At 38.0% G+C, this 24,390-nt stretch overlaps 1 protein-coding gene across 1 annotated transcript in view; it reads right to left on the bottom strand.

Moving 5' to 3' along the window:
- Positions 1 to 23,374, bottom strand: part of LOC131973824 (chemokine-like protein TAFA-5) — a 69,662-nt gene extending 46,288 nt beyond the window's left edge. The window contains exon 1 of the mRNA XM_059335917.1: positions 22,763 to 23,374. Within this exon, the coding sequence (XP_059191900.1) occupies positions 22,763 to 22,853 (91 nt within the window). The 5' untranslated portion in view covers positions 22,854 to 23,374. The remainder of the gene's footprint in view (positions 1 to 22,762) is intronic.
- Between the last annotated feature and the right edge of the window lie 1,016 nt (positions 23,375 to 24,390).

The raw sequence follows: 24,390 nt of genomic DNA on the forward strand, positions 1-24,390 counted from the left end.
CACATTCTACAGAGATGACGGCACAGAAACCATAGAAACAGATAAAGTTATGTGAGTTCACCTCAAACATATTTATTTAAATCAGAGCTCAAGTTTTATTAAATGGCAGGTTATCATAGCAACATAACACTACGAGGACCTTTTGAACTTCCTCCATGACCTTCTTGGGGACCACCATAAGCATTTGAAGGACCACTGGAACATTTTCAAGACCTCTTAAACCTCCTGAAGGCCAGCCATAACCTGCTCAATGGCCTCTGAAACCTCTTTCAAACAACTATTTCAGCAACTCTACAAACACTTGTAGGGTGATTGAAGCCTCCTAAGGTAGACTGTGACCTTGTCAAGACATCTTAACCTACGTCTTCAAGGACCCCTGCAACCTCCTCCAAGACCGCTAACAGTTTCCAAGAACTCTAACCACCTTTAGGTGGTCTTAGGAAACTTCAAAATGATCTGTACAACTTTTTCATTATCTCTTAAACCTCTGTTGGGATCTTAAATCTAATCTAAAACATCCTCCAGAACACCTTGAACATCTACTATCTACTACTCCATCACCCTCTGGAACCTCTTTGTGGGCATTAAAACATCATAAAGGATCTAACAAACCTCCTCAAGGATCTTTGAAACCTTCGGAAGGAAGCTTGGAACCTTTACAAAGATAGCTTGACCAGATTCAATAAATGATAATACCTCCTCAAGGACCTTTCCAACTTGCTTGAGGGTCCATTGAACGTTTTATAGACTTCTTAAACCTTCTCAAGGACAGCTAGCCTCCTCAAGGACCTCTGAAACATATTTAATGACTCATAAAAGCTCTTTTCAGGCAGCTAAAATATGTTCAATGAATGATTATATCTCCTCAAGGCCCATTTTAATTTTCTTTAAGACCTTTGCAAACTTTTAAGGCTACTTAAAACTCATCAAGGACAGCCTAAGCCCGCTCAAGGACCTCTGAAACTTCTGTAAGGTCCCATTCAACCTCCTCAAGGACAGCTAAAACATTTTCAGTGAATTATAATAACATCTTAAGGAACTTTTTAACTGTCTTGAGGATCCGTACAGTGTTTTCCAAGACATCTTAAACCTTCTTAAGGAAAGCTAGCCTCCTCAATGATCTCTGAAACCTCTTCTCAGACAGCTTAAGCATTTTCAATGACTTATAATACCTCCTCAAGGACCTTACTCAATTTATACTTGCTTGAGAACCCATGCAACCCTTTCAAGACTTCTTAAACCTTCTCAAGGACCTCTGAAACCTCTTCAAGGAACCCTACAACCCTTTTAAAGAGAGCTAAAACATTTTCAGTGAATGATAATACCACCTCAAGGACCTTTCCAACTTCCTTGAGGATCCATGAAACCATTTCAGAACTTCTTAAACCTCCTCAGGGACATCTGAAGCCTTTTTCAAGGACCCCTGCAACCCCTTCAAAGACAGCTAAAACATTTTCAGTGAACTGAAACCTTATAAGGCTTCTAAAAACTCTTCAAGGACAACCAAAGCCCTCTCAAGGGCCTCTTATACATCTTCAAGGACTCATAAAAGTGCTTCTCAGACAGCTGAAACATTTTAAGTGAATTGTAATACCTCTTCAAGCACCTTTCCAACTTGCTTGAGGGTCCATGCAACTTTTTGAAGAATTCTTAAACCTTCTCAAGGACAGCTAGCCTCCTCAAGGAGCTCTGGAACATCTTCAGGGACTCATAAAAGCTCTTCTCAGGCAGTTAAACACTCTCAGTAAGGGACCTTTCTAACTGTCTTGAGGACCCAAGCAACCTTCTTAAAACACTTCAAGGACAGACAGTGTCTTCAAGGACCTCTGAAACCTCTTCAAGGACCCATAAAAGCTCTTCTCAGACATCCATCCAACCATTCTCGTCCGCTTATCCGGGGCCGGGTGCGGGGGGCAGCAGGGTATTCCAGGCGTCCCTCTGGAATGCCCTGCTTAGCCTGCTGTCTTCTCAGACAGCTAAAACATTTTTCAGTGAATTATAAAACCATCTTAAGGACCTTTCTAACTGCCTTGAGGAACCATGCAACTTTTGAGGCTTCCTAAAACTCCCCATGAGCTAAAACCTCCTCAGGGAGCTCTACAACATCTCCAAAAACACCTGGAAAATTTCACTTAAAACCACAAATGTGAATCTTATAACTATGTCAAATTAACCAGTTCACCCGTGGAGTGATTTAACCAAAGGCAGGCCAACCAACCATCCATAAAACCACGCTGCAGTTTAAATAATTACTTTGGACTCTGGGATCTAAACATAAAAATCTGGCTCTGTTTCTGACATTTTCATCAACTAAACGATGAATAAATGAATGGAAGGAATCCGTGAAGTCTGGAGGTATCAATAATAAACATCTCCACTGAGCTCGGCTGAGGCTGAGGCTGCAGGATGGAGGATGGAGGGATGAGTGCGGGGTGAATCAGAGGGGGACAGAAGCTGTATTTGGTGGCGGTGGTGCTGGCAGAGGTGGCCCCTGCATGCTGATGAACTGTTATCAATGGAGCCATGGACCGTCCCCCTCTTCAGAGAGGACCAGGACCTCAGAGTCAGGAGAACAGAGGGAGCAGTTCTTTAGAAAGACGGAGGGCAGTGAGGTCAGAGCGGAGAAAAACAGCAGCAGCAGCAGCAGCTCATTTAGTGTTTCTAAGAAGCACAAATTAGTGCTGAAGTGAAACGGTGACGTGGATAAAGACCGAAGGGACCAAAAACACCTGCAAGGTGAGGTTCACATAATCACGGAGGGTGTTCATAGTGTTGAAAATAATAGCAGTCCAATGTGACTAACCAGATTATTACAGGTTTTTTGTACATTTTTTATTGCTACATGGCAAACAAGGTACCAGTAGGTGCAGTAAATTCTCAGAAAACCAACAAGACCCAGCATTCATATGCAGCTCTTAAGGCTGTGCAATTGGGCAATTAGTTGAAAGGGGTGTGTTAAAAAAACTAGCAGTGTGGCAATCAGTGAGGTCATCAATTTTGTGAAAAAACAGGTGTGAATCAGGTGGCCCCTTTTTAAGGATGAAGCCAGCACTTGTTGAACATGCATTTTTCTTTGAAAGCCTGAGGAAAATGGGTCGTTCAAGACATTGTTCAGAAGGACAATGCTAAACTGCAAAATAGTTTTGAGTTTGTAAAGTAAATGGCAGACACTGCTATTTTTTTTAACACACCCATTTCAACTAATTGCCCAATTGCACAAAACAAAACCATTTTTGCCCAGGAAGCTCCTAACAGATTAATCCAGCTATGAAAAAAAATGTTTTTCTCTATCTTTAGTCAAAGCAAAATATAAGGAGAACTTCTTGCAAAAAATAAATAAAAAAGAACATGTTTTTTTTTTGTTAGCCCAGGAGCCTCTTAACAGGTGAATTCAGTCATGCAGCCAGCACAAAGGCACTTTGAGAGGTTATTTAAAAAACTTGCTGGAAAAAAAATCTTTACTCAAAAGAAAATATCAGAGGAGAACCTCTCCTGTCCAAGGTAAGAGGATTTCTTGTAGGCATCACCATTTTTCTGTTGAGTAGAAATCGTTATTTTACAGTTTTTAAAGGCCACTCCGTCCTTCAGCTGAAAAATCTATCCTGTCATTTGTGCAGCTGAGGCTGTTTGAAGTCCCGGCTGTCGGGGTGAAAAGCTTCAGCTGTCAGCCTGAAACATGACGAAGCGACAGCAGCACTCGGGAGCTGAGAGGTTTTGATGTGGCGAGCAGCGTTTTGCTGTCAGCAGCGTCTTTGTGAAACATGAGTGAAGACACGGTGTTGTTGTTGTTTCTATCGGCTCAGAGTCATCGCTGCTGTCTGTCAGGCCGGTTATCGTTTAGGAGGATTAATGTCTGTGTGGCGACAAGGATTTTGTTCTCCAAAATAAACAAGCTCCTCCACTTCTACAGGAAAGTTACACCATTAAAGTAATGTGTAAAAGCATCAAATGGCCCATTAAACTAGTTGGAGTCATAATGCTATATACAAGAACCCCTGAAATAAATAAATACAGAAAACATACATTAAATATCTGTATTCTAAAAAGCATATATATGTAGAATTATGAAATATATATATTTTTTACTTTAATGTGAATGTAAGTGTTTGGCAACCTTTGCTGCCAGATTTTTTTTTAATTTTTTTATGTAATTCTTTTTACATTTTTTCAACATTAAATTTAAAGTTTTACTGTAAAAAAAAAAAGTGGAGTTGCCTTTTTTTTACTTTATGCAATAAGATATATTTTTAAATATTTTATTATTATATTTATTAATTTTTCTTTATATAGAATTCACTGTAATTTCACATCCAATATAATTAGCAATTTGGATAATCCTGTTTAATAATGTTTTAAATCAATAATGTATCATTATATTAATTTACATATTTCAACTTACATATATGGTTATTATTTGCAAAAAAATAATTTACTTTTTGTTTGCACTTAATGTAGAAAGGAAACAAGAAAAACTTTGTAAAATAATTCATTTCTGTGAAAATACTTTTTTTTTTTTACAGTGTAATTCCGTTTTGTAAAATCCAGATTTCACAGATTTAAGTTTAACTTTATAATGTAACAGTACATTTCCAGTACTAGTAGTACTCTGAAGTACTTGTATTTCCATTTTATGCTACATTAAACTTTTACAATACATTCCAGAGGTACATTTTGTACTTTATCCTTTATCTCCAGAGCATTTTGAATGTTTGTAATACACTGAAGGATGAATTGTTTTGAGAAAATAACCCTACTTATAAAGCACAATAAACTCTTTTAGAAAAGCTTTAAAATGCATCATCACAAAACTGAAAACAGAGCTTCTTTTCTGCAGCAGTAAAATGCAACATGCACATTAATGCAGCAGCAATATTCATATAAATACAGCACGATGAATAATTTTACTCTGTGTGACTTTACTGAAAATACTTTAACTTACATAAGGTTTTGGATGAAGTATCTGCAGAGTGAGACTTTTACTTCAGTGCATGATCTGAAAACTTGCTCTTCAAAATGCTAACAGAGTTCAGATGTGTGTGTTGAGACTCTCTGCAGTTTTAATGAAGCTCATAATTACATCTGACAGCCCGCATTAACACGACTTCTGCTTTCTGTCTGATGTGCTCTGCCCCCCCTGTTAGCCTCGAGGCTACATGGAAGCTAATAAACTATCTCATCTCTGTCTGAGAGCTGCTGTGATGATGGCTATCACCTCCTCCTCCTCCTCCTCCTCCTCCTCCTCCTCCTCCTCCTCCTCCTCCTCCTGTCTGTGTAAATACAGACAGCCAGACATCTGAGAGCTCAGCACTTTCTCTATTTTCATGTTTAAAGGGCCAAAGGTCACAATGGAAAGTGTTGTGGCTCCATATCTGATGGCTGGCGACACGACACAGAGGAGAGGATGCTTTAACCTTCGTCCCTCTGAGTGAAATCATATCTGACACAAAGGTCAAAGCATGGACGCCAACATAGACACAGAACCAGAGAGGAGTGAGACCCTAACCCTAACCTCCACAGTGAGGAGACGAGAAGAGAAATCTACAACTCTCAACACTCAAATTTCCGTGAAACTGACACGGATTTCGCTACAATGCAAGTTAATGACACATGATATGTCATATCCAACATACAAAGTGATTATGTACATTCACTGAGTGAATATTTAGAAAATAAAACATATATTTCTCGCTAGAAATGTGATCAAAATCCATTTTTGGCTATTCCATGGATATTTTTTCCTATTGGTTTGTTCCAAGTCACGTGACTTTCAAGGTCCCGGCGATCAGAACAAAAAACATGGCGGACAGTTCTCTCATTTTTAGTGAAAAAAATCAATATTTTGACTTAGTTTCTGCATAAAAATGGATTTTGATCACATTTCTAGCGAGAAATATATGTTTTATTTTCTAAATATTCACTCAGTGAATGTACAAAATCACTTTGTATGTTGGAATAGCCACGGGATATGACATATCATGTGTCATTAACTTGCATTGTAGCGAAATCCGTGTCAGTTTCATGGAAATTTGAGTGATTCCGTGGCTATTCCACGGTTTTGAGTTAAGCAAATCCGTGGCTATTTCACGGATTCCTGTGAGACCATGTTGGTCTCTGAGAAATTACGATAATATTCTGCAACAGCAAATCCATCAGACTGTTCATTCCGTGAGCCAGGAGGCGGAGGTTTTGAAGAAATAATATTGACATTTGTTGTTAGACGACGATCTCTAGTGGCCGAAGTAATTATGACAGGAGCAAACACTGAAAAAGACATTTTTAATGAACAAAAGTTCAAATAAACTGTCATTAAGTGAAAATATGGTGAAAGGGTCAAAGTTATGAGACCAAATCGGTAAACTTCCTGTTTGTTTTTTTAACTTTATTGACATGTTGCCATGGATACGCATTGCTTTTCTTCTCTCTTAAAGACGGCTCGCCTTGTTAGTGACCTGTCAGTCAAAGGTAGCCACGCCCCAAATCATACAATTCTTTATCTTCTATTTTCTCCTAAATGGGGCCAATATTTATACAATTAAAATAATATTGTCTTGAACAAGATTTCTTTACTCGTGATTGTAGCATAGTGTTGTCCTAAAAATAAATTCTGAGCTAATAAATCAAGTGAGAAGTTTTCTCATTTTGTATTGAAATGAATGGACCAAAATGCTTCTGCAGCCGCCGTCAGCGCCCCCTTCTGGAATTTTTCGGTAGAATGCAGCTTAAGGCACTTCCTGGTTTGCCTCCCTGCTCAGACCCGCGTAGGAATAACTACGAAACTTTCATTGATGCAGTTTCACTGCATACGTCACATAAAAGATGAATTAAATGATGAAGACAGTGAGATGCAGCTGAAAGCTCAGACATAAATCTCGTCAGTGGAGGTTTCATGAGGACATGTTTTTCATCAACTTATGTGCAAAATGATATTTTTCGCCAATATATGCTCATTTGTATTAAAGCACGATGAAAGCTGTTGTGTTTTGATTCAGGAAAGTTTATGTTAAAAACAAGAGATGAAAGAATAGAGAACAGATGGTTGTTTGGGGAAAAATGCTGATTCACTCTGTTGCGAGGAGTCAGATGAGACGATCGATGCCACTCTCACACATCAATCAATCAGTTTCATTTGTCACATGAAATGATACAACTCCAGTGAAATGTAATCCCGTCAGCTTGTGCATTATTCATCATAAAGCAGAATGTGGCACCACAGACAGAGTGTCGCCGTTTGAACGGAGTCGTCGGGCACTTCAGGGTTCAGCCAAGTGGAACAAAAAGGACACCGCGACTCCCAACGGAAACCGGAGTGAGCACGAAGGCCGACCAGCTCAACCTGCAGAAAACAGCCAGAAATCGTAGCTGGTGCGGAACTCCTCCATGCTCGCCTCTTTCCATATGGTTGGATCATAGATTCTCCACTGTGGGAGCCAAGTTATACAGTCATGGACAAAATGATTACACCACCCTTGTTTTCTTCAATTTCTTGTTCATTTTAATGACTGGTACAACTAAAGGTACATTTGTCTGGACAAATATAATGATAACAACAAAAATAGCTCAAAAGAGATTAATTTAAGAGCTGATATCTAGACATTTTCCATTGTTTTCTTTATAATAACCAAAATTATGATCAATAAAACAGTGGAAAATGGATCTCTTATGAGCTACTTTTGTTGTTTTCATTATATTTGTCGGACATTAAAATGAACAAGAAATTGAAAAAAACGGTGGTCTAGTCATTTTTTCCATGACTGTATTTATTGAAGTACAAGTTCATAAATAGGAACAATTGTAGTGTTTTTTTAATGTTAAATTAAGATAATTCAGATAAACATCATTAGATGTAATTCATTATTAATAGTATTATTATTATTATTATTATTATTATTATTATTATTATTATTATTATTATTACCATCTGTCAATAATAAATCACATTGTTTCATGAAAAAATATTTTATTCCAACTTCATGGGGGCGACTGTGTAATTCATTTTGAAAGCACAGATTTGTGGATTTTTTGGATTGGAAACAAACAAGTCCCCCACATTACCAGGACAGAATTCATACTTCACAATAAGTACATCAAGTACTTATTATTATAGTAGTGGTCAAATTCAAGCATTTTTCAAGGACTTTCAAAATCCATTTTCAAGCTTTTCCAGTATCTTACACCTGTTGTAAATTGTTGTAAATACTAAAAGGGGGAGATTTCACTGAACCCACAGCGATGGTATTACACTTTTAGGAGGAACTGTCTTCATTTCAGATAGGCTACTCATTATTTTTTACATTGAACATGTGATTATCTACAGTCTATAGATGGATATAGTCAGATTGCAAGAGAAATACAGTAAGAATGTCAAGCATTTACAAGCACTTTATCCAAAATTCAAGTACTTTTTAAACCTTGAAAATACAACATTTAAATTCAAGCATTTTCAAGGATTTCAAGCACCCGTACGAACCCTGTGTTCAAATTAGATTCAAGAGAATGAATTTGCAAAAAGCTGACAGAGAGGCAACTGGATATGTCCACACCTTGAAGAACCACTGCCACTGTCATTACGTAACAAACATCTCGAACCACATATTCTGGTATTCTGGTGTGAGAGATAAAAGTTCAAATCAAAAGAAACAGAATCACAGGTCGTCCCTTTTCTATTTCAAAGCTCCTCAGCCCCTTGGAGATACTGAGGCCTGAGAAGCCCCGGAGCTTTCTGCAGTAATTGGGATTCAGTCTGCATGTAGATGATGTAAGAGCCGCTGCTCGCTAACAGGTATCCAGTGGTAACCAGAGACAGCAGCAGGCAGCGGTGGCCGTTTGCTTGTTAGCTGCAGCTCACCACCGGCCTTCTTTAATTCTCCATCTGCTGCAGCACACCAGGAGCGAAACGTTCTCGTGTCTGAGAAGACGCGTGAACGGCACATTTTCTTGAAAAGTGATCAAAGAGAGAAGCATTCAATATATAGAGAACTGCAGGCTGAGGCTTTATGCTAAGCATTAAAACTTTAAAGTCTTTAATAAAGAAAAAATATGCATCGGTTCAAAGGAAGCTGGAACATGAATGATTTCAGTTTAATGGAAGAGGCTGCTGGAGATTTATCACAAACAGTGGTGGCTCTACACAGGGGCCTCCAGGGGCCACTGCCCCTGTGAAGAAGCGCTTGGCCCCTGCTGTGGCCCCTGTGTCAAATTAATAATGAAACGATCAATTTAAAACGATGAATGACGGAACAATTCTTACCTATTTTTTCTTCAAACAATATTGCATTGTACACAAAAGGAACCCAAAATGTGTACATTGTGTAGTTAAATAAAAGCAATAAAAGCTTGTGTATATTAAAAAAAAAAGATCATTCTGACTGTACTGCACACACACACAAAAAAAGTAATTGTGCACAAAGATGAGAAATATCAATATCATATCAACATCATCAATATCAATTTATAACATGAACGACGGAAGAATTCTTACCTATTTTTTTGCTCAAACAATATCTCATTGTACACAAAAGAAACCCAGAATATGTACATTGTATGATAGTTTATTTGTGTGTATTTTATTTAAACTTGTGTAAATATTAGGGCTGCAACTAACGATTATTTTAAATATCGATTAATCTGTCAATTATTTAAACGATTTATCGATTAGTTGTTTGGTCAATAAAATGTTTAAAAATATCAATCAGTGTTTACCAAACCACAAGATGACATCCTTAAAATCTCTTGTTTTGTCCACAAATCAAAGACATATTCAGTTTATTGTCATAAAGGAACAAAGAAACCAGAAATATTCACATTGAAGGAGCTGAAATCTGAGAATTTGGACTTGTCTTTAAAAAAAAAAGTGATTGTGCACAAAAATGATAAAATGTCATTGTTGTAAAAAAATAAGTCTCATTGTTTCAATCAATGTATTTGTATCGTCCAAATATACTTAAATTAGATTTTTAAATAACCTAAAATAAAGGTTTTTAATGCTTAAATATCATCTTTGCCGTTTTTTAATGGGCCCCTCTGATTAAACATTGGCCCCTCCTTGGCCCCCACAGTAAAATTGGTCTAGAACCGCCACTGTTGGTAAGTCTCATTGTTTCAATCAATGTATTTGTATCTTCCAAATATACTTAAATGATATTTTTAAACAAGGTAAAATAAAAGTTTTGAATGCTTAAATGTCATCTTTGCAGTTTTTAAATATGCCCCTCTAATAAAACACTGGCCCCTCCTTGGCCCCCACAGTAAAATTGGTCTAGAACCGCCACTGATCACAAATGAACCAGATTTTCCCAATTAACTGCTTTAAAACATGTTTAATCTGCAGCAGATTTCAGAGGTGGAAGAAGTTCTCAGATCTCTCACTGAAGTAAAAGTACTAATACCACACTGTTCAATTACTACAAGTAAAAGTCCTGCTTTCAAAACTTACTGAAGTAAAAGTATCAGCATCAAAATGTACTTTAAGTATCAAAAGTAAAAGTATGCGTTACACAGAATGGACCCACTAAGATTGCTTAATACATTCTAAATATATTATTGGATTATTATTATTGATGCATTTATGTAAGCAACACTTTGCTGTTGTCCATATAGAGCTAATTTTAACTACTTAATATACTGTTATGAGGCTTTATTTATAAACATGTATAATTATTTGAATGGTTTTCATGTTAAATCTCGACCTGTAAATTCTAAAGCAGTCAGCTAAATGTAGTGGAGTAAAAAGTACAATATTTGCCTCTAAATATCGTGGAGTAGAAATATAAAGTTACATAAAATGGAAATACTCAAGTAAAGTACCTAAAAATTGCACCCTAAGTATAGTAAATGTACTTAGTTACATTCCACCACTGGTACAAATATGCATGACATTAATATTTAGCTTCACCATCAAAATATCCTTAAAAGAACAAAATGCAAAAGTAAAGTCATTCTGCAGAAAGGCCCATTTGAGATTAATATTGTTAAATTAAATTCTCAAATGAGGTTTTCTGGGAAGCTCATGTCTCTGTCAGGGTTAGAGGGTGATTTCAATATTTTAAAACCAATTCTCGACTGTTAAATAATAACTGTGACAATAATGTTATGAATAATGTTCAAGCTCGATGCGTTTTAACTTCTAACATTGGTCGGCACCTCGCTGTGTTCAGTTTACCGTTAATGTAATTTAAAACCGGTAGTTAGCTTTGAGCTAGTGTGCAGCCAAAGTCCCCGGACAGGATGTGCAGCACATTAAAAATAAAGTGGTGTAATAAAAAGTAATGTGATGTATTGAGCAGCAGTAAAAGTTTAACGATTGTATTGAAGGTTGTGAGGACATGAATGTGCGTCGTAAACTGGAACTTTTAACTTTTCTTAAAAATAACTTTTTCCAACTACTGAGGTGAAAACCCTCGAAACAGAGCTCATACAGCAAAACAATATTTTTCATCTACTTTAAAAACAAGCAAGATTTGAACACTTGACCATATTAAATCAAACTTTCTTGTGCATTACTAACTATATTAACTATATTTTTAATCCCATAAGGCTTACTGTTTGTCTTTTTCTTGTGAGCAACATTAGAGGAGTTTTATATATTTTTTTATAACTAAATTACCACTTAGGGTCCAAAAAAAGGTCCCAACTTCCACCCAAAATTCACCCGGTTTGCATGATTAAATGAGTATTTCAGTGGATAAAAGCATCATTCATATGGTTTAGAAGTAGCCTGCTCCCTTTCCAGCAAGTTGAGAAGGTTGTCCCTCTAGTGGCCATAGTGATTACTACAGGAGCGAAGGAGGAAGTGAAAGGACTTGTATGAGGAGAACTTGACTATGAAGGCATATTAAGTATGAATAAAAATAAAAATACAAACCCCAGTAGGGTTTTTTTTCGGGAAAAAAGTTGCAAATTTTCTAGATTAAAGTGGCAAATCTACAAGAAAAAAGGTCGCAGATTTAAGAGATTTAAAGTGGCAAATCTGCGTGAAAAAAGTCACAGATTTACGAGAAAAAAGTGAAATTTTTTTTTTATCAGATTCACTCTCTTAAATCTGCGCATTTTTTTCTTGTAGATTAGCCACTTTAATCTCGTACCGGGTCTGTATGTTGCTGTTTTTTTATACATTCTGGCAGTATGTAATATCCTTCAATATTCTCTAGGGTTGAAATTTGGAATTTGCAAGTATTTCAATGAGTGCCCTATTAAGGGTTAAAGTTGAGGAAAGTTTGAGAAAATGCTGCAGTTGTTGTCATCCATACATGTTTGATATCAGTTCAGTTCAATCTGACTGAAAATAAAATGCTTAAAATCGCAATAATATCGTAATCGGACTCAAATATCTGGATAAAATCTTATCATGGGTCCTCTGCTGATTCACATCTCTACTAACAACTTACTGTACATATAGTCGGTGGAGCAGGCACCCTCTTTGAATTGAAAATGGCCATTAAATGGGCTAATAACATTCGAAACAGGTGCCAAAATTCAGGCCCTAAGCTTGTTCACATCACGTACCAGAGTGAGTGCAGAGACAGAAATGTTGTTTACCTGAATGTTTGTTTACTCTGCCCGATTCAATCTGACTCAGGGTTTGTGCAGGTTATAATCTGTGGCCTCGACCATGGCTCTAAAATATCAGTCTCCTTACCGTGTATTGATAAATCCAGGGCGCTGTCCGTGGTGCTGAAGCAGCAGACAGATTTGTAATGGTGACTTTTTTTCTTTGAGTAGAAGAAAAAAATCTCCTACTGCAATCAATAAATACTCACAAATAGATTCATAATTGCTTGGAAAAACTTTTTCACTTTTGTACGACATCCACCACAATGTGTTACATGAAAATCACTGTTTTAAAAAGTTAAGCAGACCAGTTAGGCTTAAAAAACACCCATGTTATTACCTTTTTTACCACCACATTGATTCATTACCAGACAAGGTTTTGTGGAATACACTATAAAAAAAAATGCCGTTGCTTTTACAGAAAAAAAAAATGGCAGCTGTGGTTACCAGAATAATTCTGCAAAAAATACAGTAAATGTAAACAACTTTACAAAACAACTTGTAAAATTTTACTGGTATTCAGTGTACAATAAGTAATAACTGAATGTTAATTTATTGGTATTCAATGCACAATAACCAAAATCTGCATGTAAATTTTGCATTAATAATTAGTATAAAAGCAGCATCATCCTGTTAAATTCACAGTAAAGGATGGTATAATCTACAACTTAAAAAAAATATATTTTCTAATTACTACAGTTTTAGGATGTAAAATTTACAAGTTGTTCTGTAAAGATGTTGACATATGTATTGTATTTTTTTACAGAAATATTCTGGTAACCACAGCTGCCAGTTTTTTTCTGTAAAAACAACAGGACATTTTTACAGTGTAGCTTTGAATTCCAGTGCATTACTTTTTTTTGAAGGGAATAACTAAGAAACTTTACTGTATACGCCACATAAAAGATGAATACAATAAAGAAGACTGTGAGCTCTGACATAAATCTAGTAATTGGACTTGGAGGCAAGGAAGTTTGCAACATTTAACCTTTCAACGTTTCCTTACCGTATGATGGAAAACAACAATCTTCGTATTATTTATATGCATAAATCGTGTTTTTGTGCAATCCAGAGAATATCAGCCAAACTCGTTTTTAATTTTTTTTTTTGCAAATTTACTTTTGAAATGGTTTTCTGATTCTGAAAATGTTTCTATCCATCCCTTAAAACACATTAAACCCTCAAGAGCTTTTCTGTCAACAAGTGGATTGAGAAAAAAACGTGGAAAAATGTTTCATAATGTTTGATTAAAACAAAACAAAAAACAGATCTGATCTGCTTCACAAACTTTAGTTTAGAAAAAGCAGTTTTGTCACCTGCAGGAAAATCTTTATTACCTCCATAAAGCAAATCTAGCACACAGATAATGTCTTATTTAATTTTTTATACCTTGCATAACTTTATTATTATCATTAATATTTCTTTTTTACAGCAATGAACTTGCTGTGATGACTTCATGCCCGCAGTGATTGATCTCTGCAGTAAAACTCTTGTACATTATTCCACTCTATGATTCGGCTGAATGAATCACAGATGAAACATCTTGCTCACATTACAGCAGAATAATAAAATTACACTGCGTTGTTTTCTCGCCTCGGACTGCTGTTTTCTCAATCACAGCTGACGTGTAATCTCATCCTGAACGAGCGGAAGGAGGATAAACTGACATCTATCTGAGATTTGCTTTTATTACCCATCGTCTCTTTTTTCATAAATCCCCTGCAAATTGAAAATCAGAACAACAATCACAGAGCGGGAGCACTGGAGTCACCGTGTTCGTCCTGAGAGTGAAGACAGAGGAATAATGATGAGGCTGAAATTGGTTTTGACGCGACGCGGCGGCTGTTTGCTGATCCTCTGATGATGCTTAATGAGTCTCTGCAGCAGGACACAAACACAACACAAAGTCTCTGAAGCTGTTGGGAAACAGAAACCGCCGCCGCAGAGGGCTTAAACACCAGTCAAGGTCGCTGCTGTTGGCCATGTTTAACAATATGAGTGAGAGCGGCTTCAAGACAGGAAGTGACAGCAGTTCATTAACAGTCAAAGATCAGACTGCAGGAGAAGCTGCTAAGCCTTTTTCTTGTGAGCAACATTAGAGGAGTTTTATAGTTTTTTTATAGCTAAAGTACCACTTAGGGTCCACAAAAAGGTCCCAACTTCCACACACACGTCCAGTAGGAGATGTGAGGGTCGCTGCAAACCCTGTTGGTTGGCAAAATGACCAAATTCACCTGGTTTGCATGATTAAATGTGTATTTCAGTGGATAACGGCATCAATCATATGATTTAGAAGTAGCCTGCTCCACGTTCTAGCAGGTTGAGAAGGTTGTCCCTCTAGTGGCCGTAGTGATTATTACAGGAGCGAAGGAGGAAGTGAAAGGAGAAGCGACAGATCATCGACAGACCATGCAAGGATAGAATGTTGGGGTGGTGGATGGATCCTTAAATACAGGACTTCCACCCAGGAAACTAAGATTTGCATCCTGTGACAGACAAAACGTGATTAAAGTAACTTTAAAAGCATCTTTATATCACATTAGTGTCCCGGGAATCCAAACCGTAACCTTTTTCAGCATGGAAATGTCACAAAAACTTAAAGTGAAAGCAATATTTTGTGTGGCAATATAATTAATCCACTCATGGCCGCCAAGCATCAATATTTAGCATTCCGATGGCTGAAGCTGTTGGGAAACAGGACAGGAAGTGACAGCAGTTCATTAACAGTCAAAGATCAGACTTCAGGAGAAGCTGCTAAGCCTTAGTTTGCATACTTTTGTGCTTATACATGTTGAGTGCATGAAGTGCGTTCAAACGGACAGTACAGAAATATGAAGTGCACATCGAGAACCTGATGTTGCACTAATGATGCTCAGCAAGTTTAGTTTAGTTTAGTTCAGAACACTGAGTTATTCTTGCACTCAATGGCCGCCATCTCTGTTCTGTCAATGCATTCTTATTTCTTATCTTAGCTTCGGTTTTGGACGTGTCTTGTATTGTGCGTCACTTTACGCTAGTTGCATGCAGGGCCGGCTCTAGGCATAGGCGGCATAGGCGACATAGGCGACATAGGCGGTCGTCTAGAGCGCCATCTGCTGGAGGGGCGCCGCCAGTCACCCTCGAGGGGGGAAAAAAAACAACGATAATTTTTGATGCCCATTGTCGCTCTCCCTTCGTGTTCTGTCTTGAAAGTAATAAATATTAACAAAATAAATAAACAGATAAACAATGACATTTTCTCACTTGTGGTGCTGAGTCACATGACGTGTGGTCATTGCCTTGCCCCCCATTAGACGGTCAGATCGCTGTCACAGAGGTCAGGTCACGTCAAGTGACAGACACGTTATGTTTTGATATATCTTGCAAGATGAAACAGCTGTCAAAGCTCTCCGGTGCGCAGTATCGAAAAAGAAGGAAAGAGGAGGAGGAGAAGAAGTCCCAATCTTTTCTTAAATGCCGTTTTGTGTGAAGACGTTTCATTTGTATTAGCTTGCTAGCTAGGTTGAAATAAAGCAACACTAGCTTAACACAGTTAAGCACATTTTTTGCGTGGTTTGCACTTGAATTTCCAGAAAAACTTCAGGTTTTAGGGGGTTATTTTAAAATTTTACAGGTATTTTTACAGGCATTTTAGGCCTAAATGGGTTAATGTAATCCAAACCACGATCTTCTCCTAAACCTAACCAAGTTGTTTTTGTGCCTGAAGGAAACAACACTGTGACCTAAGAGCAGAACTAACTTAATGAACCATGAAACAACCTTGAAACAAAAAAAAGACAGTGACAGATGTGTGCAGTCTGGATTATAAAATACTGAATCATGCTTTTGAATGTTCACTCATTTAGAGGTTCCAAATATTTTATTTGTCCTCCATAACTGCAGTTATTCGCTTAAGTCTTAAAAGTAGTAACATAGTATAATTAGTTCATGGCTGTTTCATTACTCTGTTTCTGTTCTTTAATGAAACAATAAATATTTAAATGTCAGGCACATTTCATCATACTCTGACACCGAGGTAAATAAAGTATGTAATCAGTGTAATTGGAGCATCACTCATCCAACATTTAACTGCTGCTTAGTTATTTCTGCACATTATGTGACATTAAATGCATCATGAGTAAGTGTCGTCCCCTCAACATAATGCTGCTAGTGAGAGAGGAAAACAATTCTTCACTTTCTCATCGTTCCAGTAGCCTCAGAGTTGAATTCCTAAATGTTGCCCTGGTTAGTTTCTGACTTTTTCGAGGATAAAGTCAGCCGGATAGTTCAGTACTGTAGCTGCAGAGACTCTTATTCTGAAGTCTGTCAGCAGTTGATCATCCTGTCTTTGTCCCGTGGAGCCGAGGGGGTTAGAGAGTGTGATTTAAATTTTAAAAAGAGCTTCAGTTTCATGCTCACTGTTGAATTACTCGCTGACGTTGCTCCTCCAGATGAATTTATTCAAATCCAATTACACCCTCTGCAGCTTTTTGCTCCGTTAATTTCTGTTTGTGTTTTGTTTTTCCTTCTCAGCTGCTGATTTTCCCTTTCATAATGTGTGTTCATAATTCCCATGAATATATGCTCGACTTAATGGAGCATTGAGAATTAATTTGGACTCTGAAGGCTCCTTAGGTAAGCTTTTCTACACCGCAGGCACAACAGTGTATCTGCTGCATAATAGGCTTGTTTCCAGGATCTAAATGAGCTTTATGAGCAGGCAAAGAGAAAGAAAAGAGAAAGTCAGTAAACAGAGAGCGTGAGGGAATAAAATTCAGTCTGCAGTTTGTGCTCATTAAAGCTTTTCACACTGAGATGATCAATGAAGAAGAGACGACAGCAAACACAACCTCCTTAAACTGCTACTTTATGTTCTTTAAAGGGGACTTTTACTGTACGAATGTTAACATGGCAGCATGTATAACATTATTGTGATGAACCATTAATCCAGTTTAGAAAAGAGAGCTGACATACTGATCTGATATTCTGCCTGACAACCTCATCTCTCTTCAAAATAAGAGCCTCTGCAGCATGGACGGGGAAACCTGAACATGCTCAGCTGAGTCTGTTTGAGCTTTGAAACTTATGAATTTCAATGAGCAGCTGCTGGTTGTTATGATTTTCTGCCCTCTGCAGCAGCACAGATGATCTGAAACATCTGCACACGACGAGGAGACGCAGCAGAAGGAGCTGTTGAACAAGAACTGCTGAGTTTATTCTTGAGACTCTCACAGGGCAATCCCTGTTGAGGAATAAATCTATTTTATGATGCAATAGCACTGTGTTTGGGTACAAAACATGATTGTGGTTTGTGTTACATTATTCATACAACCCCACGTGTAATTTGTAAAGCAGATTTGAACACCCCATATGTACAATTGTAGATGGTGGCACCATCTAGTGGCTGTAATAATTATGAAGGACACGAAGGTGGAAGTGAGGATATGGAGTATAAAGAGCGACAAGGTCCGATTTGGTAGACAGGGAGAGATGGATGGGTCAAACAAACAAGACACTGTAACCAAGGTTACAAGTTACGTAACTCAACTTTGGTGCATCACTACATCAGGTCTACGTAAGCTTTACCTCGCCTATGACCATTAATTTTACGTTTTAACTTACCCCCAGCAATTTACTTTTTTTGACCTTACCTTGAGCAAGTTAGTTTTGTTTCCTAAACCTAAAAAAATGGTGACTGTTTCACAACCTTGTGTTTACAATCAGGGTTTGGAAGAAACCTGCCAACTCGAGCATATATAATGTTCAGTTATATGATATGTGATGTTCAATGATCAATTCATTGATTAATCGTTTTGAAACATACTCCTGCATGCTAAAAACATAGATACATGGGCAAAATAAAAGGTATTTATACATACACACACACACACACACACACACACACACACACATATATATAAATATATATGTGTATATATACATATATATACATATACATACATACATATATACACATATATATATACACATATATATATATATACATATATATACATATATATGTTTTGTCTCTTTATTTGATGCCAACATCAGATCGAAAAGATCGTTAAGATTCAAATTCTTAAGGACCATTAATTGATCATCGATTTATTATTCCCATCCCTATTGGAAAAACAGTGATCATCACATGTATGTATGTATGTGGATGTTTTGATCTGCCAGCAGTAAAGGTACTAATTTTGTTTTAAACGCTCCTGTGGGTTGTATTTGAGGGTAGGAACAAATGACATGTTTCCAAAAAGTTCAACGTTTTGTTGACGCATCCAACCATCCCTACACAAACTTTGTTGCTTTCTAGTAACAATTACTTCAGTCACTAGAAGGCTTTATGGCTTGAATGTAAACATGTTGTTTTGTGGTGTCTGATACTGTTGTTCTTGACTGGGAACCAGAAGAATTTTGTTTTATTTGCTCTGTTAGATGCATGTGGTCTCCCTCCACCTTGGACAGATTTCCAGAGATGTGTCAGGCCAGTAACAACAAATTATCTAGTACGGGACTGAGCTGGACGGTATTGTGCTCTGATTGGATACCTACACTGGGCAGACCTGGTCACTCAGGTGCGATACGTCACATGTTTCATTACTCTAATTGATTTAAGGTCAAAGAGCAAGGAAGGAGATTACTAAATACAATTCATTTTCTGTTTGGGTTAATTATTCCTTACAAATCTAGAGCATTCCTGTGACAAATTGCGTCCTGCATGGCGTGGACTGATTAAGTTTTGACATAAAAGACATAAATAAATAAAACACATTAGTAGAGTGCCTCTTTAATCCTGATGAATTTAACATCTGCATGCAAAACACTTCCTGCTTTAAAAAATAAACAGGACATAAGGGTCAAACTGGGATACAAACCAATAAAAATAATGATGGTTTGATGTGTTCCCAAGTTAAAACTGTGCGACTCTTTGACTCAGCATGTGTGTTTAATTCAGTGTTTGTTCTCCAAACTGTCCTCCGCATTTTACATTTCAGGTTTTTGAGGTTTATCAACGCTGCTGCTCTCCTGCAGAGTCTCACAGAGGGATAAATTCAACATTGCAGAAAAACTCAGATAACGAGCTGCACAGACCAGCTCTAACCAGCCAAAAACCATCACACAGCGTCATTACTGCTGCTGAGGAGGAAAGGTTCTTATTTTACTCCTTAGTTTCCACCTGGATCACAGAGCGGTTTTACATCGATTCTGTTAATGAGGCTCCAATACTTAACTGGACTCTCCTGAGCTTCAGGACAAAAACAAAGCTTCAGGTTGTGCAGGTGGACCGGTGCTGTTGATGCAGCAGAGGATTATAAAACTATAATCTTCTCAGTATAATCAAAAATATCTTCTTATCTGTACAACTACTTGACACACTACTTGTAGGTGAAGTAGACGGGGACATATCTACCTCCAGATGTTAATTCAGAGGCTGATTTTTATTATCAAACATGACATAAAGTAGGGCTGGGCGATATGGACCAAAAGTCATATCCCGATATATTTAGGCTGAATATCAATATACGATGTATATCCCGATATTTTTATCGCAAAGTGAGAACAAATGTCAAAGCCAAATATGACATGTCACAAGTAGTTTTATTGAAACCGTTTATTTAAGTGAACACAAATACTACATAACAACGGGAGTACCTTTTTTTTTTATCAAACCTACACAAAGTGCACATTTAAATGAAAAAAAATATCTTAAATAATAATAGCCTATGAAATAAAATAGGCCAATATTTTTCTGAAATAAATTTATAAGAGAAAAACTAACGAACATTACAAAAAAATAAATATGATAAACCATAGTAAGGGCAGCATTTATATATGATATGGTCTAATTCCATATCACGTTTAAAAATATATCGATATATTTTTTATATCGATATATTTTTTATATCGATATATCACCCAGCCCTAACATAAAGGTCTGTTTTTTTTTGTCCCACCCTCCTTAAATGGCCTTTTTTAATGTCTTTATGCGGCGTCACTTCCTTTCCTCCCAACCATCATAAGTACTGCGGCCACTAGAGGGTGCTACCAAACAACAAAACGTCAATATACAACACAAAGGTAATTTCCTATAAAAAAAACTTTTACAGCTTGATTCGTATGATATCCTACGAAATGTGCCACGTGACGAGCGCTGTTCAGCATCTTACTGCAGCACATTGTTGACACCATTGTTGTTCTGTATGTCACAGCATGGCGATTTTAAACATGCTGTGAATGGTTTAAAACCACTGTTCTAAGGTTACAGGACAAAAGAACAAGGTGAGACTTCAAAAATATATATAATTTTAATGGGACACAGACATCGGCCTCCCAGTTGAAACTGCAGTTTAATCCACAAACTGTTCATGAGGGCAGTCAGCATTATAGGCCGTTATAAGCTTCACGAGTTCAATACGAATAAGAGTACATTATACTTACACTTATACCTTATACTATTCTGGTTCATTTTAATGCCTGGTACAACTAAAGGTACATTTGTTTGGACAAATATAATGATAACAACAAAAATAGCTCATAAGAGTTTAATTTAAGAGCTGATATCTAGCCATTTTTCCATGGTTTTCTTAATAATAACCAAAATCACGATCAAGAAAACCATGTAAAATGTCTAGATATCAGCTCTTAAATTGAACTCTTAGGAGCTATTTTTGTTGTCTTAATTGTTATTGTTATTGTTATGTACCTTTTATTGTTAAAATGAACAAGAAATTGAAGAAACAAGGGTGGTCTAATCATTTTTTCCATGACTGTAGTCAAAACACTGGCAGGGAATATCTTACCAAAAGATGAATACTTGTACTTTTTATACTTGATGAATAATGCTGATAATACTTAAAAAGGTTTTGGTTGCAGGGCTTTTACTTGCAGTGTTTCCACAGTGCAGTGTCAGTTCTTTTACTCAAGTACAGGATCTGCATGCTTCAGCCACCACTGCCATGCAGGCAACATAAAAAAAAAAAACATATTCAGAAAAGGTTCAAGCTGAGGGTTAAAAAGTCTGGTGGGCGAGCAGAAAACGTCAAACAGGCAGAGCAGATGGCTGGAAAGCGAAGGCGGAAGCACAATAGACAATCTGGCAAAGAGTTGGATTGGAGCGGGCCGGTGTGTGTAGACTGCTGCAGGGCTGATGGTGAGAGTGGGAACAGGTGTACAGGTAGGCGTTGTCATCTGTTCACTCTGTTCATGCACCTTCTAACCCGAACCACCCAAGGTCAATGCCAAACCTCTTGTAGATCAGTTATTCCGGTACAGATCGTGAAGCGACAGGCGTGAGACGTTCAGGTGACCGTTCTTACATCACTACTCACATTTTGTACCATATTGTAAAGTGTCACGAAGACTTTTTTTGCCTTTTACCGTTCAAACAAGTTGTAATAAATGGACTAATTGGCTGACAAAAAAAATATTAACAGCTGATTTATTGTCGAGTCAGCGTTTTCATCATTTGCTGATTTTGTCTGTTTCGTACAATTGTAAGATAATATATTTAAAGACTGGGAGGGGTAGTTTATATGAGGCTACCATCTGACATTTTGTAGAATAAACAATAATCAATTAATTGAAATGGCATATCTGTTGGTTTAATCTAATTCAATGCAAGTTGTCATTAGTTGCAGCTCATTTCATTTGTAGTTTATCTGTTTTCCAACATCACAAACTCCTGATTCTGACAACAGAAATCACAACTTGTCAATTAAATTTCAGATCTATGCAATGCATCATAAAACATTTACATTGTGTGTGTGTGTGCAGCACAGAGAGAGAGAGAGAGAGAGAGTCAGGTAGAAAGAGGTAGAGTGCTACAGTGCCTTCTCTCTATTTATCGTCAATCTTTCTGGATTCTTCCAGTAAAAACCAGCGGACCTGTGCTGGAGCTCAGCCCGCCTCCTGAGTGCGTCAGCCCGGCCACACAGCCCGGTCCGGCCCGGTCCAAACCCGGAGCTGATCATACTGCTTCTTCTGTTGCTCTTAATAAACTCCCGCCTTTTATACCAGCTTGTCACCCACCGCTGCACACGCACACGGGACGACAGGTGCGCAAAACACGCACGAGTGGGCGCACATATGTAGATTTTAAGCGTGTCAGTGCACAGAGCAGCAAATAAAAATTCATCTGAACACCTTGTGAGTTGTTTTGTGCACTCGATTTCACCCCACACACAAACACACACACAAACACGAAGTCTGTGGCAGGACTACAGAGCCGTACCTTCTCTCAGGATCTGGTTGTGGAGGACCAGGAGCAGCAGGAAGCAGACCGCAGCGGCAGTCAGAGCCCAGGCCAGCCGGAGGAGCTGCATGAGGGAGAGCCGCTCCGCACGGGGAGCCAAAAAGTCCAAACTGTGATTATCCGCAGGCTGTTGCCTCCTCACTGCGCCACATCCATCCCGATCCGACCCACAGGAGGACGGAGACCAGAGACGGGTGGCATCTCCGGGATATAAAACCACACACGAGCCTGAAGTGACAAATCCACAGTGGAGGAGATTCTTTTCTCTTTTTTAAGCAGCGTTGAGATTTTTGTTTTACCCTCCCGGGACTCTCCGGGTGAAGCTCCCCGGCGCGTCACGGTGCGCAGCGGCAGCCGGCTGCAGATTCCCGGCGTGATCCCGTCCACCACAGCATGTCAATCAGAATAAAATGATCTGCTCCGGATGTGAAGTTTTCCCAGTTTTCCCAGTTTTCCGACCTCCAACTTACAGCTCTCTGCGCTTCGGATCCACCGGGAGTCTTCGTCCGCTCGTCCGCGTAAATCCCCCCAGAAGTGGAGAAACCGACACCGGGCCCGGCTGGAGCTGCTCAGCGGGCATGTTGCACGTTTCTCCCCCCCTTCCGGGTGTGTCGCCCCGCTGCCCGGTGGTCGAGAGTGGAGGAGGAGGAGAAGAGGAGGAGGAGGAGGAGATTCAGCTGCTGCCTCCGGGTCTGAAGATCCGCCGCGAACTGCAGCGTCCAAACTCTCTCTCTCTCTCTCTCTCTCTCTCTCTCTCTCTCTCTCTCTCTCTCTCTCTCTCTCTCTCTCTCTCTGTAATCACGGATTGACGTCACGCCGGTTACGGTAACGCGTGTCAAATCTATGTAAGACACCGGACTGATGCGGTACAGCAGGGCCGGGAAACAGGAATCTGAGGGTCACTTAAAGGGGAACCTCGGTGTGTTTGTGTGACTTTTTTGATGCATCTATGAGCAGTGATTTGTTTAATGATTAAATTATAAGCCATTAATTAAAACTTTTCTGTTTCCTGTGACCTGACACATAGGCTCGAATATATATTAGAATATTTATTATTGGATCATTTATGTTTTGAAAACATTATTACCAATTTAAAAGTTTAAACACGATGCAAATTGATTTTAAGAACCTGGCCCTTAAAATTATTCATCATTACTGATTAATTTGATGATTATTTTGGTCAGTAAAACATCAGAAAACACAGAGGACCTTAAATTTTGTTTTATGAATAATAAAAAAAAAATTGTCTGATTTCCTGAATTGTTTGATCCTGTTTCAAGCTCTTTTTATCTTCCTTTTGACAACTTCTGCAAATAAAGTTTATTACAATTATTATAATATATTTTATAGTAAAAAAAAAAAGAAAGTCTCAAATGAAGCCAATTCTCCTTCAGAAGCTGTGATGAATGTTTTTTAAATGTATTATGTATTATGTAATGTATTAATAATTGCAGCAGTTTTTACCGACAATTTACAATGAATGATTAATAAGTTCTTTATTAACATTAGTGGCGCAAGAAGTTATAACTTACTGCTGCACTTTTGGAGAGAAGTGCCAGTTCTTTCAGTTGGATTTATTTGCATTTGTGGATACTTTATATTACTCC

This window comes from Centropristis striata, chromosome 6 (assembly GCF_030273125.1).
Source record: "Centropristis striata isolate RG_2023a ecotype Rhode Island chromosome 6, C.striata_1.0, whole genome shotgun sequence".
NCBI classification, from domain to species: domain Eukaryota; kingdom Metazoa; phylum Chordata; class Actinopteri; order Perciformes; family Serranidae; genus Centropristis; species Centropristis striata.